Source organism: Toxorhynchites rutilus, chromosome 3 (genome assembly GCF_029784135.1).
Source record: "Toxorhynchites rutilus septentrionalis strain SRP chromosome 3, ASM2978413v1, whole genome shotgun sequence".
NCBI lineage: Eukaryota > Metazoa > Arthropoda > Insecta > Diptera > Culicidae > Toxorhynchites > Toxorhynchites rutilus.
The window spans coordinates 235,271,828-235,288,075 of NC_073746.1; the positions used below are offsets into that span (position 1 = coordinate 235,271,828).

Below are 16,248 nucleotides of genomic sequence, written 5' to 3' on the forward strand. Positions count from 1 at the left end.
TTGTTCGGTTAAACCTTCCTGTTTAGCTATTGCCTTTGCCACTCGCCACAGCTTTCACAGTTGGAAAATTTCTTCCCATCCAGCTTGTGACATATTGTACAGTAAATTACATTTAACGCGACGTGCCGAAGCACCGCTCAGTGTCGCATTTGAGGCGATTTTAACCTGTAATTGAACATTTCCGATGACAGTGGTACAGTGTCGACTTTCAATGTGGGGTCATAATTTGGACCCCGAACTCTATGTTTACAAAAATGTACAACTAAATATGTCGCATTACTGGTCCGTCCAGTTAGCTAAATGTCGAGCTAAATATAAATTACTGTACTTTCAATCTGGAAACAATTTAAGAATTGGTTAAAATTGAATAATCGGGAAAGTTCCCAACCATCAATAAGCTCAGAACAACTGCCAAATTCACATACTCATCATATCCTGGCAAACAAATTATGCAAAAATCAATTTGTGTTTTATTATTATTTTGGATATTATTTTAGAAAGCAATGAACTGTATTTCATAAACTCTTTTTTGAATGGTTTAATGGCCCTGATAAGCGCCGTGTTTAATGGAATGGTTCCAATTTAGAAAATTTAGTACTCGTGGTTTTGAAAAAAAAACCATTCCGAACACCCTCGATGCCGCCTTGTTCTGGATTTGCCACCAGAGCAGATTGTATAACGAACAAACTTTTTTCTTCTGCTACCAGCTGCCGTATTGCGATAGCGTTTGCCACTCACCACTCGCTGCAACTGCCTGTTGTCTTGATGTCCACCGAACCGAAGGTGTTCTGTTCCGAATGCAGGTTTTCTCATCGTCGCGAGCAGCTTTGCCAGCTAACTCGATCACTTCGGCGGCCGAAACTATATAACGCCGGCTAGGTGGACTGATGCACTGGTACTAACGCGCTCGGCCTAGCTACCCTTGCAGGGAACTCCACACCAACACGGTTCGAGCGGGATTTTGCCTTTCCCTTCACTTTTCCTCCTTTGCCATTTCCAGACATGGCTGCTTGGGTTGGTTTGTTGATGTGTTGTGATGCGAACTGATGTGGTGTACGGTTTGAATGAGAATGATCGTTACGGCAGAGGAGCGGGGATTTTTAAGCTGACTGGCTGGTTCGAGAATTACGCATGTGTGAGACTGCGACCAATGTTTCGTTCATTTTTTTTCTTTTTCCTTTCCAATCGTGCTTCATTCTATTTCGCTGCTGCTCTGGTTGCCCGTTTTGGTCGGTACGATTTGAGGAGCACAAAATGGACCAATCAAAAATTGGCACATAGTGCATTTGGACAATGCTTGATATTTCACAATTATTCAATTATTTATCTCAGGAAAAATGAAATGTTATTCGTTATGATAGATGCGTAGATATATTTCCTATCAATTGAAGCAAAAACTTTTGCGATCTATTGAGAAATGCTCGAGTTATAAGCGTTCCAAATCTTGCATTTTTTCCTACTTGTTCAGTACCTAGATTTCCATTTCACCCCCTATATCTTCCGGTTAGACGTAGTCCTACGTCAAAATGACGCAAGTAATACCACGTTGAGACGACGAAGTTCCTCTAGGAACGCAAGTTCCATTTTAGAAGAATAAGAAGAAGAAGAAGAAGAAGAGAAGAACTTAGCGATGAAAGTATAAACAACAAAAATATATAAATACTGCAGTTGGCTACCGCAGATTTTTAGTTCCGTTCAACTATCAAAGCAGCGAACATCGCTTGTTCTACTTGTGTCGTGTCACCATAAGCGCTTCGTGTCCCTTCGAACTGTGGACATCATCCACTCGACCATACGATTTCTATGTGAGAATATTTTATGTTACGTTTGTTTACGTTGGCTTTACGTTGATTATGTCGTGTGTCACTCTTTATTCATACCCCGAAGGCTACGATAAATCGTCATTTCTATCTGCATACATATAGATCGATCCCGTTGCGATGCAATAATCTCTCAACTTTAATGGTTTTGATCGAGAAACGAGGAAAGTTTTCTCATAAAGGACATTCTTGTGATGTTACATTTTGCTATGTTGGGCACCTGTTGGTTCTGGTTGGTTTACGTTGTGCGAAAATTGGCAACCGAGGCAACTCTAGAAACATGTAGTGTGCTGCGTGTTTTCCAGTATTGACTCAATATTCAAACAATGGTTAAAAAATCCCCCAACTTCATTGTAATTCTCCTTGTTGTATAATACAAGCAACATTAAACTTTCAATTTTATTTATATTTATACCGCTTCGTATCCTGTGGTTATTTCTGTAGGGAAGCTTTTCTGGGTCCTTTGTATATACATTTTTCATATCAATGTAAGAAAACTGAAGAATACCTAGTTACTTGTGTAGAATATTTTCTTTATATATATTTCTTTCTGAAATGGTATCCGAAGTTCCATCAAGCGAATTGACTGAAACAATTTTACTAGTCCTACGTCAACATTTCGAGCGCGTCTTAAACACAAACCTCTATAAATTTGTTTCTAAATTTCACTATTTACAGAATATTTTTATTTGTTTAAATCGAGGCTTCACCGGAGCTGCATGCGTGTCGTAATTCGCTCCTGCACACACGAAACGACAATGCCTGGCTGCCCGCTCGAAACTTTTGAAAATTCCTAAATCTACGGTGTGTGACGTTCCCTAAAAGCCTGGCCATCGCCCGGAAATCTGGACGTGACAGACTGGCAAAACCAGCGGATCCCAAAACACATGTGAAAGTAGTGGGTATTTTTATGCGGAACTGGAGCTGTCACCCTGGGAAGTTGCGAAAAAGGCTAATGTTTTGCAATTCTACGTCCAAAAAAGCGAAGAACGGGGCTCGATGGAGAAGTTCCAAGGTACAGGCTGCCACTACTCAAACTGTGAAACTGTGAAAATGACTTTGCAGTGGTTCCCAAACAGATACAATACTGGTCAATTGTGAAGCACATGCAGAATAGGGGTGGAACTACAATTGAACTGGAGGATTTTAAGCGGGAATGGAATTTGGTCACCAAACAACAAGGGACGTACAAAAGATGTTGGACGTGTACGAATAAAAGTTCGAGCCCTTTGGTAGTAAGGAAGAGTGAAACAATGGTCTTACAATTATACCTGCTAACGTATATCTGTTACATTGAACTATGAAAAATAAAGCGCATTATGAAACCCCAACAAGATTTGTATGTTATTTTTTTAAATAGAATTTATTTGGTAGTTTATCCTACTTTCGATAAAAAGAATTTGAGGAGTGAGGTGCAACAACGAATTGCAGGGATTTTTGAAAAACTGTAATATTAATGCCTGGGAATAAACTATGTATCATTTTTTATTAATTATTGATTGTATCTGTTTTTTTTTTATAGTTCACATGGTTTCGGGACCAAGGGCGCCATCTTTCTTTATTTTCACTTTAAAGCCGAGGATTTTTTAACAAAAAAAACTCAAAATCAGATATGTGTTCTTTTTCTTTTTTAAGTTATAATTTTTCAAAGTTGATCGATGGTTCGGAATGTCATTTTTCCCCTATTTTCCTATTCTCAAAAATTCATAACTTTTGAACTGCTGAATCGATTCAGATGATCCATATATCAAATTGAAACCGATGAGCTTTAGAAAAATATTACACTTGCGAAAAAAATCGATTTCGTTATCGTGATTATTGATGGTATCTGTTTTTCATAGTTTACCTGGGTTCTGAACCAAGGGCGCTATAAGCTGAAAGCTGAGATTTTTTTACATAACATTATCCAAAATCAAAGATGTTTTCTTTTTCGTTTTTGAGTTATGATTTTTAAAGTACACATGTTTTTAGTCTTCGTTCGATATTCCTATGCGACTAGACAAGATCTATTCCATTTTTGTTGCAAGTTTAATATTTTTTAACAAAATTTAAACAAATTTAAACAAGATTGGATCCACGCTTATAAGGGATCAAATAAGGGTATGTGTAATCACATACACACACAGTCACAGCAATGTACAAGAAAGGTATAAAAATATTGAAAATCACTGCATGAAATGTATAGAGATAAAAGCCCTTAACAAGAATGTATTTAGAAATACAAAAGAAAGATTCGTTTTAATATTCTTGAGCTAGTGATCCAGTCCCGAAAAGTGGATACAATTTTTAAACTCAGAATTCTGCTTCCTACTTGAGATGAATTTTAAGATCTTCCAGCAGCTTTTTCATTTCTTTTTGTTTTCTTCAGTAGCAAAAAAACTAGGGATAAGGAAATTCATCAAGTCACAAATTGTATACGATTGTATCGTTGGATTCGACCGTTAGTGACCTTTTTTCTAGTACTAGTAAAATGAAATATTGTCTGCGCTCACTTTCTCGAAATGTAATCTGTTAGCGGTGAAAAATGAAGCACGCACAGATTATTATATGTGATGTTATGAATCTTCTACCATTATCCCCACATTATCCGCTTCTCTGATTTAAGTGTTCCAACATCACAGCACTTCAATCAGTTTAACGTGAAGCATAACTCATTCCCCGCGGGCTCTTCATGGGGGTAAGAAAATTGAAACAAAAGGAACCAATTTGGGGGTTTCACAAAGCACACATGCAGCACCATATCATAAATATCCTCCACGATATTCAGTCGTCCACTAACACTCAGGGGTCATCAAACTTCTCGGCCACGCTTAGAAGAAAGGGAAAATCGTTGACGAATACACTGCTCTGCCGCACCGTTTCGAGTTGAAAACATTCTAGCGTGCCTTCGGTCATTACATTGCGCTAGCCCCAACCGGATGTGTGTGTGTTGGTGAACTTCTCCATTATTTCTCATCGTTAAACTTTCCTCCTTTTCCTTTTCCTTCCTAACTCTTTAATCCAGTACGATTATCTGGTGCAAATCATCCGAATAAAAACTCCAGAACGTGTGTTCAACGAGAATATTACAATCAACACCAATCGTCTCCTCAAGTATTAAAAACGTTAACCGTTCGCCTCCATAATTGACCCGCTCAGAATGAGAGTTTACTTTTAGGTGGATTATCCACGGAAAAAGTTCATTTCACCTCTTCTAGGCACTTCAGAAAAGTGAGCACCGCCTGAGTTGATATCGATTTGAATATAAAGTAGCTTCTATCCCTTCGAGGATACAAATGTATGATTATGTTGTGGGAAATTTCCAACTTTTTCCTTACCATTCGTGTAAATTCCAGAGCGAGTGGTATGGCGTATGCCGTATGGATTCGATGCTGTGAATCGGGACAGCCATCTCATATTCCACGTGAACATCCGATCGTTCCAAGGCAGGATGTGAGTTCGATACATTTCGAGACATTTTGTACGACCCGTTCGAACTGTTGTTATAATTCCCAATCAGATTGCTGCCGGTGATTCCTCCGTTACTCTCGAACTGCTGATTATAGCAGCCGTAACTGTTCATCTCACTATTGCGCGATGCGTATTGGAGCATTGATTATAGCTATCCTTCCCAAACAATACGCTTAACTCATCAATGTTATTTTCACTGTTAGAAGATTAACACAATCTATTGGGGAAATACTCCAACAGCAATAAACTACGAGCGGATTGGTAGCCTTACGAAGGCACAACATTCAACGACCGCGGGCTAACTAAAACTGACCGGCGGACGTTCGCCTACGACACCGTGGTCAAAAAAAAGCCTAGCGCAGAACAACCTCCCACCCCCTTCGGCATACATTTCGTTGTAAGGAATCAACCACTGGTCAATAGCTCTCTTGATTGTTTGGTCCCAGTGTAGTGAGGCAGCAACACTCAAACATAGAAATATTTGTCCTTTCGAAAATACCACGAATAAAAGGTAGCATTCATCATTGATACCTCCACCAAAAAAGTTACAAAGTAAAGCAGACGTATGACCTCGTGTACTACACCTACAACACACACGAACACACACTCAGAAGAGCTATCGAGGAGATTCTCTGTGTGGTTTTTAGTTGAAACTAATGAAACCAAACCAGATTGAAATGGGACGTGGAGTGGTAATTATTTCACGACTGCAAGTAAAGGTTTAGAAAAGAATGAAAGTAAGCCGCTAGTCTCACAACACTGACGTGAGAGGTGTGATTCAAAGAGATTTACATACGAGCAGTAAGCATAAGTATATAAGAATAATCAGATCGTGGCAAGAGGGAAAGCACATGGCACCGACTAACCTTATTAAAATTTGAAAAATAGAACCAACATAGTCTGCTTCTACAATCTCTCGCGATGGTTACAGTTACATTTTTGGCCTTTGCATTTAATTGATAATTATTGAGATTTGTGGGTCAACCTCAAGGTGTTTGTTTTATTCCGCGAAAAATGATAATTCTTCAATATGAATAATTTACATTACATTTTTCACATAATTTCAAACATGATATTCCAGACAACATCCTTGATTCATCGAATATCTTCTCCTTAATTTTCCAGCTAAAAAACGGAAAAACGCTGATGAACCGTGTTTAGTGATAAGGAAAAGTAAACCTTGTGCCCTGTACTTTCCGTCAGGTTTGCGCCGGTCCAAGCGACCTACAGTAAACTTCATCAATAATCATTTTCTTTGTTATGGAGTCCGTAGTGGTGGTACCCCTAACGAAAAGTCCACTGTTGATCCGTAGGAACCGGCGCGAACGAAACAAGAGGTTCGGTCCCCGGTCCCAAGTGCCTGTCAAATGTGGAAAAAGTAAACAAAAGCTTTAAAATCATAAGTGATTCTGTGTTTGGATGTAGTTTTTACGTTTTTTATTTTCGCTAATTTTTTGTCGGCCTATTTCCGCCACTTCAGTGCCAATCACCGACATCAGGGAGGCTACTTCACCTGTTCCTATTTATCTGACTCCACAACTCATGAGCCGGGCCAACTTATTTTACTTCCTTTCCGAAGGAAGACGTAACCAGAGATTGTTCGCCTCAGAAAATCCCAACGACGCCAGCTGGGATTGAACCCAGGCCGATCGGATTGTGAGGCTGTTACGCTAGCTAACTACACAACCACACCTTTTTTTTGGCAGACTTATATCACTTCTAGTCGAACCTAGCCAGAATACCTACTCCAGGGCTTCTGAATGCCAAAGGGGGACTAGGCTATGCGGAATGTACGTATCTGCTGTGCTGCTCGTGCTGTTTCAGTCCTGACCTAGGAATTGCCGGACAATCGCACAGGTGCTAAGGATGACCGACTTTTGGATGTTCCGATGTTCAACACCTTCAGCGCTGCCAGAAGTGTCTTCTGGATAGTTCCAGTTCCAGAGAGAACGACTGAAACAATTCTTGGGACCTCCCTTAGCCCCCACAATTCTTTGAGTTCCAAGGTCAATGGGCGGTACTTATAAATTTTGCATCCGTGGGTCTCCTCCAGATTTTGGTTCAGTGGAATAGCGACACCGATGATGGTGACTTTGCGGTCACTCTTGTCGTAAACCATTATATCTGGGCGGTTGTGATGGATCGAGAGGTCGGCCAGAAAAGTGCGATCCCAGTACAGCTTGAAACGGTCATTTTCCAGGACATGTGCAGGCAGGAACCGGTAGTTTGGTACGTTGTCTTCCAGTAGAGCACATTGCAGCGCCAGTTCTCGTTTAACAATACGGGCCACGTTGTTGTGGCGCTCGGTGTAGGCTGCGTTGGCCAAAACGGGACAGGCTCCCATAATGTTTTTCCATGTTTTCACCTGGTTGATTGCAAATTCGGCAAATATCATCAACGTCTTGATGCCAGACGTACCGCCTGCAGTTTCTCGTCGGCATTATCCTGTCATGGATGGCTATCATGTCGGTTTCTACTACTGAAGAGAGTTCACCACGCGTTAAACACAGATTAGATGCGACCTTGTCGACGTGTGGCCAGTCCAGTTGATGGGGGTGGGCACCATGCACTGCCTTCTGCTTCCAAGCTGCAATCTTCTCCTCCACTGTCTGCAGATTGCAGTTGAGTTGGTACTCCGCTTGCGCCAAGTGCAGAGCGCTGTATCCTTTTTCAGCGACGCAGACAGCTCGGTTTAGCGCGTTTTGGTTGGCGCGTTCTGTGAAGCACTCGCGCAGTTGTACCTGGGCAACACACAGTGCAGATATGTCGACTATTCCAAGTCCCCCTCCTTTGCGTGGTAGTGATACTCTCTCCAGTGCCGATTGAGGATGGTGCATTCCAGCCTCTTTCAATACTTTCTTCATCCTCCTCTCAAGGTATTCTAGGTCAGTTTTGCTCCACTTGATTACACCAAAACTGAAGGTCAGCAGGGGAACCGCGAATGTGTTAATCGCGCGTACCTTGTTCTCCGCGTTGAGCAAAGTCCACAGGACACATTACTCGACTCAAGAGCTTGTCTCGCAGCTCCATCTTGATGTCGGAGTGGCGAATTCCGGTGAGCTGTCGGAATCCAAGATATTTATAGGATTCGCCACGAACCATGTCTCTTATCAACTCTCCGTCATAGACCTCGTATTCGGTAAGCTGCCCTTTCAGCAGATGGACACTGTTCTATCTTTTCCTACTTCCCCACTTAAGAGGGAAAATGATTCAACGCAACTGCCAACACTGCAGATCATGTGCATGCAACGAATTTATCAGGCTTGAGCTTTCGGAGTAAAATAGCAACAACCGAAAGCTCGCGCACCAACACACGGCTCGCAAACACTCACTCTCACTCAAGCTATCGCACTCACCTGGATTGTCACTGCCGTCGGTGTTGCACGAACTTTGAAATCGCCGACGTCGCGACACTTATCCGCCACTGGTGGGTATCTTAATTGTCTCGTTCCACTTCACTGTATCTCTTCTTTTTGCTCGTCTTTCTCTATACAACTCTTTTACTTCACATTCCACGGATATACTTCTTTTAACTTACCGCCCCTTTGGGCAATCTCACTCGCACATAGGGTGGCTTCACGAAATCCCTAACATTCACACGAACGCGAATAAGCTTAGCGCCCGATGAACGGTGCGCAACAACTTGCAGAAACTCGCACTCTGCTTTCACACGCACATACGAGATGTCACATCCAAATCAATTCGTGAACATCCGCTAACAAGCTCCAAAATATCTACTTTCCCGCGATTGGTTTGATCGCCAAATCCACAACAAAACTAATCCACTCGTCCAAACGACAATATCCTTCCGTTACGCAAGTTTTTTTTCGACTGTCCTCCTCATATCTTTTCGACTCATCCCGGCCGATCCGAATGAAAGCTCTCGTACCGTGATCTCTCGTACTCTTACTCGACGCCATCTAACTCCCACCTCAAAGCTTTCTCCCGCCTTCTGCTCTTTCGCTCTTCACACGACAGTTGGGCCAAGTGCGGTTATAGCATGAGAGTTGTTGACATCTTGCGTATTTGTGTTGGTGCGCCTATTCCACTACCTATTGACCGCTAGTCAGTATCGATATCGCTCACTGACTAGGGTTGCTACAACACAGCGGCACTTGTCGAGGCCGAACTCCATGTAGATGTACCTGCTTATATCTTCGACAACCCGGATAGCTACACCTAGACGCTGACGTAAATCAGCGTAGACCTTGAGATCGTCCATGTAAAAGGTATGGGTAACTTCTTCGTGGACGCCGTCGCCATACCTTTTTTTATAGCCATGACCGTTACTATTGAGCGTGCCAGACAAAACCAAAGCGGGCTAAAAGAGTCGCCTTGGAATATCCCTCTCTTTATCTGCAGCGTTCATGACTGCAACACATTTTCCCCATCACTGAGGCGCAGAGACGTACTCGACTGCCTCATCGCATGCTGCAGGAATCTAACGACAGCGGGATCAATTTTGTAGAGCTCCAATACCCGGACGAGAAACGAGTGAGGTATGGAGTCATAAGCGTTCCTATAGTCTATATAGACCATACTTAAGTTCCGCTGGCTATAGACCGCCTGGCCGACTATGGCTGCGTCGATGATGGCCTGGTCTTTGCAGCCTTGCGTATTTATCTTACATCCTTTCTGATCTTCTGCGATGATGTGATGTTGTTCACAGTGGACAGAAACTTTGGCGGTTATGATGCTGCTCAGTATTTTGTACAGACTCAATAGGCACGTTATCGGTCTGTACTTTGATGGGTTGAATGTGTTGCTGTCTTTTGGGAGAAGGAAGGTGACGCCACGGGTGGCGAATTCCGGGAGGTTGTGTGGGTCACGTAGTACCTTGTTGAAGCATTCAGCTATCTTTGGATGTGCGACGGTTAGCTTCTTGTGCCAGAAGTTTTGAGCATCGTTTTCTCCGATGATGATAGCTGGCATCTCTCCAATTTCACCACAACTCTCCTCCTCCCGTCTTAACCACATTTGCCCTTCGCGATGTTGTGCTGGGGTCTCCCAAATACCAGCTCAAAAGTTCGTCACATCGCTAATATCTGGCAAACCTTTGCGGTAGTCGGGCTTCTCGTCGCTAATGTGGTCGTAGAACGCTTTCTCGTTATTCCTGAAAGTCCGATTTTGTTCCTGGCGCTTTGCAGAGTCAGAATATCGTTTCAGCCGTTTTGTAAGGACGCTCAATTGCTGTACTAGTGTGTCGAGTTTTTCCGTCAGCTGGTGAGCTCGCTTTCACGGAGTTGTTGGAGCATTTCGCCTCTTGGCCTTATACGGTATCCTAAACATTTAGCGGTCGCCACAGCAGCACAATAAACTTTCAGTTGCAGCTTCTCCATGTTCTCAGCATCAACCAAGTGCAGCGGAAGAACGTGCTCGTTCATGAGCTTTACTGTACTTGTCAGCCTGCGAGAATGCTGCAACTTCGGGATCCTGGGGCGCGACAATGGGATTGTGTCGCGAAACTGTGAGATCGCCTCGTCGTAATGGAAGACCAGATCACGTAGTAGCTGTTGATCTGGCTGTGGATCTTCTGACTCAAGGGGTTGTTGTACTGTGGCCTCCACTGGTGCTGATTCCGGTGCCCCATTCGCAAATGAATTGCTCAGCCGTACTGAACTTGCTTTTTTTGACAACACTGTCGTTTTCTTGGTTGGCACATAATTGTTTACCGTCCGCGTAGTAATTAATAATTAATCGTGTTTATCTCTGTTTAAATTCTAATAAGTGTAAAAATTCTATGTGATAACATCGTGATAACAAACGAATCTCATGTTTGATTCGTTCGAGAACTCGCGAGCTGATCGGACAAGTTTGAGAATCGATCCGATAACGGTGTTTTTTTTCACGCAGATCTATATTGTGCTTTTTTTCATCAGTGCTTGCGAGTGAAGCGAGCTCAATTAAAAGTGGTGCACGATCGAGACGCTGAGGATCCAGTTCAGATCAACACACATTCATCACACGCTACACAGCAGCGGCAAGTAGAAGTTTATTTTTCTATTGTTCCATATATCATTCCTTCAACCTCCTGTGTACGATTTACACCATTGTCCAACATTGTATTTACCAAATCGGCAAGCGTTGGCATTAGGGGTGTACATCTTTCTTGCATTACTGTTGAACTTTTGTTGAAACTTTTTTTCATTTTTGAATTTTATACAATAAAAAATTGAAATAAATATAATTTATATATACCTTGAATACAAATATAATTTATTTACTCATTTATTTTTTTCCATTTTTTATTATTATTCTACACTGTTCACATCGAACAGGTGACTAATTCATTATTATGGCTGAGGGTGGGGAGGATCCCCCATCCACGTCATTGAATGTTTCTGATGCTGACCCACCTCCTGAAGAGCAGGAGGATGAAGCAGACGTTGAGGAGGAAAATTCTGTGTATGAAGTAGAAAGTTCTGAAGATGAGGAAATTGATGAAAAACATGATTTTCGTCTAAAGGAATACCCGGAGGGATTCAAAGGTCCATTCATTGTATACTTTAGACGAAAATCAAAACCTCTTAATGTCATTCGCATCTCAAAAGAACTAACGCAGAAATTTTCCAAAGTTACTGAAATTACTCGGATGGGGCCAGACAAATTACGAGTTGTCGTCTCTAGCAGGACCCAAGCGAATGCAATAACGCGCTGTGATCTCTTTGCGATTGAGTATCGCGTATACGTACCCTGTTGCAACGTTGAAATAGACGGTGTAATAAACGAAAAGGGTTTGACTCGAAAAGAGATACTCGATGGTGTCGGTCGCTTCAAGAATTCCTCACTTAAAAGTGTGAAGATTCTTGAATGCGATCGACTGAAGTCTGTGTCACTTAAAAATGACAAACGAGTTCTCAATCGGACAAACTCTTTTCGAGTGACATTTGAGGGTTCCGCTCTTCCAAACTACGTTGCAATAGGTGCTCTTCGTTTACCTGTTCGGTTGTTTGTACCCCGGGTAATGAAATGCAACAAATGTATGCAACTCGGTCACACGGCCGCCTATTGTTGCAATAAACAACGTTGCGCAGATTGTGGAGAGAGTCATGATGGGACTTCTTGCGCAAAAGAGCGCAAGTGTCTTCATTGCGACGGGGCCCCCCATGATCTTTCTCAATGCCCGGTGTACATACAACGAGGGGAAAAACTCAAGCGTTCCTTAAAGGAACGTTCCAAGCGGACTTATGCAGAAATGCTTAAGAGTTCCGCCCCAACGACTCAGGACAATCCCTACTCCATTCTGCAGAACGACGAGCCTGTTGCAGACGCTCCCAATGCAGTAAGTTCCGGTACATCGCAGGGTGCCATTAGGAAAAGAAAAATTACTTCTTTTCCATCACTCCCCAGAAAGAAGACCGAAACTTCCCAAGTTGGAATGAAACCTCGTATCGAACGTGCTGAAAATAGACCGAAGCAAGTACCTCCTGGTTTAAGCAGTTCTTCTACGCACCAGGGGTCCTCAGCACTTCCCGGAGCAGAGCCCAACACGTCTGTTCCTTTTTCGCGGTCGAGGCAACAGCCACAATCTGGCTTGCTTGCGCTTTCTGACCTGGTGGACAATATTTTAAATGCTTTAAATATAAATGACCCTCTTAAAAGCATAGTATTATGTTTGCTTCCGATTGTGAGAACATTTTTGAAAGAAAAATGTGGTTTTTTAGCAGCGTTCATTTCCCTCGATGCCTGATTCAGTGCAAGAGGTCAAGGATTTGACCACTGTAATACAGTGGAATTGCAGAAGCATCATCCCTAAACTAGATCAATTTAAATTTTTAATTCATAGTTCTAACTGTGATGTGTTTTCCCTCTGTGAAACATGACTTTCTTCAGCCGACGAACTGAATTTCCACGATTTCAACATTATTCGCCTCGATCGAAATGACTCGTTTGGTGGCGTACTATTGGGGATCAAAAAATGCCACTCCTTCTATAGAGTCACTCTCCCATCGATGACAGGCATTGAAGTTGTCGCTTGCTAGACACAAATCAATGGCAAAGACCTCTGCATTGCCTCGATATATATTCCTCCAAGAACTATGGTTGGCCGCCATCAGTTTTTTGATATCATCGAGGCACTGCCGGAGCCGCGGCTAATCTTAGGTGACCTCAACTCCCATGGAACAGCATGGGGTTCACTCTACGATGACAACCGTGCCACTTTGATTTATGATCTGTGTGACAACTTCAAATTGACAGTTTTGAATACTGGGGAAGCAACTAGAATAGCCAACCCTCCTGCACGGGCAAGCATGCTAGACATATCACTTTGCTCTTCTTCGTTATCCCTGGATTGCACGTGGAAGGTAATCCAAGATCCCCACGGTAGTGACCACCTGCCAATAATTTTATCGATCGCCAATAAATCAGGTTCTCGTGAGTCAGTCGATATTGCGTATGACCTCACGAAAAATATTGACTGGAGAAAATTTGCAGAAATAATATCTGAAGCACCTGTTTCAATGCATGAACTTCCTCCACTCGAAGAGTATAATTTTATATCGAGTTTGATTTACGAAAGCGCACTTCAAGCTCAAAAGAAACGTGTTCCTGCTACCACTTTACGACGTCGTCCTCCATCACTTTGGTGGGACAAGGAGTGTTCAAAGGTCTACCTTGAAAAATCATCCGCTTTCAAAAAATTCCGGAAAACTGGACTAGTGGAATGGTTTCGAAAGCACCAAGCTCTAGAAGCCAAACTAAAAGGTCTGATTAAAGCAAAAAAGCGTGGATATTGGCGAAAGTTCGTCAATGGTTTGTCAAGGGAGACCGCTATGAGCACTCTTTGGAATACGGCTAGGAGAATGCGTGGCTGGAACCATACAAATGAAAGTGAGGAATACTCTGACCGTTGGATTTTCAAATTTGCAAGAAAGGTTTGTCCCGATTCCGTTCCTGCACAAAGCGTCGTACGCGACATTCCACTCCAATGCGACTATGAGAATTTTTCGATGGTGGAATTCTCAATTGCCCTCCTCTCATGTAACAATTCAGCTCCGGGGTCGGACAAGATTAAATTCAACTTGTTGAAGAATCTTCCCGACTTGGCAAAACAGCGTTTGCTGAACTTGTTCAACAAGTTTCTGGAGCTGAATATTGTCCCGCATGACTGGAGACAAGTGAGAGTGATAGCCATACGGAAACCCAACAAGCCGGCTAGCGATCACAACTCGTATAGGCCGATTGCAATGTTATCCTGTATTCGTAAATTGTTAGAGAAAATGATTCTACTTCGTTTGGACAAGTGGGTCGAAACGAACAATTTGCTGTCAAAAACGCAGTTTGGCTTCCGCCGAGGTAGAGGGACAAATGATTGTCTCGCGCTGCTATCTTCTGAAATCCAAATCGCATTTGCTCGCAAAGAACAAATGGCTTCCGTTTTTCTCGATATCAAAGGGGCATTTGATTCAGTTTCCATGGAAATTCTCTCAGATAAACTTCATAATCGTGGACTTTCACCAATTCTGAATAATTTCCTGTACAATTTACTGTCAGAAAAGCACATGTTTTTCAATCATGGCAGCTTGAAATCTTCTCGATACAGTTTTATGGGCCTACCACAAGGCTCCTGCATAAGCCCCCTCTTGTACAGTTTTTACGTCAATGATATAGATGATTGTCTAACTAGAGACTGCACGCTGAGACAACTTGCAGACGATGGAGTTATTTCCATCACGGGTACTAATCCCGCCGTTCTGCAAAAATCCTTGCAAGATACCCTGAACAATCTGTTCACGTGGGCTCTCAAGCTGGGTATCGAATTCTCTACGGAGAAAACCGAAATGGTCGTTTTTTCTAGGAAGCACGAACCCGCCCAATTCCAGCTTCACCTATCCGGCAAAACGATCAAGCACTCGATGTTTTTCAAATACCTTGGAGTATATTTTGACTCTAAATGTACCTGGGGAATACACATTGCGTATTTGAAACAGAAATGCCAGCAAAGAATCAATTTTCTCCAAACAATAACCGGAACATGGTGGGGTGCCCATCCAGGAGACCTCATTCAGTTATACAAAACAACGATATTATCAGTGTTAGAATATGGCAGTTTTTGCTTCCGATCAGCTGCCAGGATTCATATTCTCAAGCTGGAGAGAATACAATATCGTTGCTTGCGTATAGCCATGGGGTGTTTGCATTCGACACATACGATGAGTCTCGAAGTTTTGGCAGGAGTACCCCCGCTTACTCTTCGGTTCACAGAATTATCCTACAGATTTCTCATCCGTTGCAAGATCATGAATCCATTGGTGATTGATAACTTCGAAAATCTACTCCAACTGACTCCTCAGTCAAGTTTTATGTCTTTATACCATGAGTACCTTACCCACGACGTGCACCCTTCACCAGGCATCTCCAACCAAGTTTGCTTCCCATACTTTTGCAATTCCTCTGTCATTTTTGATCTGTCCATGCGACAAAAAATCCATGGAATCCCAGATCATCTACGCTCAGATTCTATTCCGCCGATATTTTCGGCAGAATATGGGGGCATAGTTAGATCTGATAAAATGTTCTTTACTGACGGTTCATTCATAAACGGGTCCACTGGCTGTGGCATCTTCAATGAAAATTCCAGTGCCTCTTTCAAACTCAAAGATCCTTGTTCCGTGTATGTTGCTGAACTGGGTGCGATATACTACGCACTGGGGATCATTGAAACATTGCCCATCGACCACTATTTTATTTTTTCAGACAGTCTCAGCTCATTAGAGGCAATCCGCTCAATGAAGGTTGATAAACGCTCATCTTATTTCCTAACAAGAATAAGACAACTATTGAGTGTTTTGGTCGAAAAATTATTCAAGATTACCTTAGCATGGGTTCCCTCTCATTGCTCGATTCCGGGGAATGAGAAAGCGGACTCGCTAGCTAAGGTGGGCGCTTTAGAAGGCACTCTTTTTGAAAGGCAAATTGCTTATAATGAATTTTTCTACATTCCTCGTCAGTATATGCTCGTAAGTTGGCAGCGCAT

At 42.6% G+C, this 16,248-nt stretch overlaps 1 protein-coding gene across 6 annotated transcripts in view; it reads right to left on the minus strand.

Annotated features, from left to right (window-relative positions):
* The window catches only part of LOC129775132 (katanin p60 ATPase-containing subunit A-like 1), a 61,922-nt gene that overhangs the window by 20,477 nt on the left and 25,197 nt on the right, over nt 1-16,248 (minus strand). Inside the window, exon 1 of one of the 6 annotated variants that reach the window (XM_055779438.1) lies at nt 5,138-5,565. The exons of the other annotated variants lie outside the window; for them this stretch is intronic. Coding sequence (XP_055635413.1) covers nt 5,138-5,412 — 275 coding nt within the window. The 5' untranslated portion in view covers nt 5,413-5,565. Of the gene's footprint in view, nt 1-5,137; nt 5,566-16,248 lie in introns of those variants that run through there. 6 annotated transcript variants of the gene reach the window in all.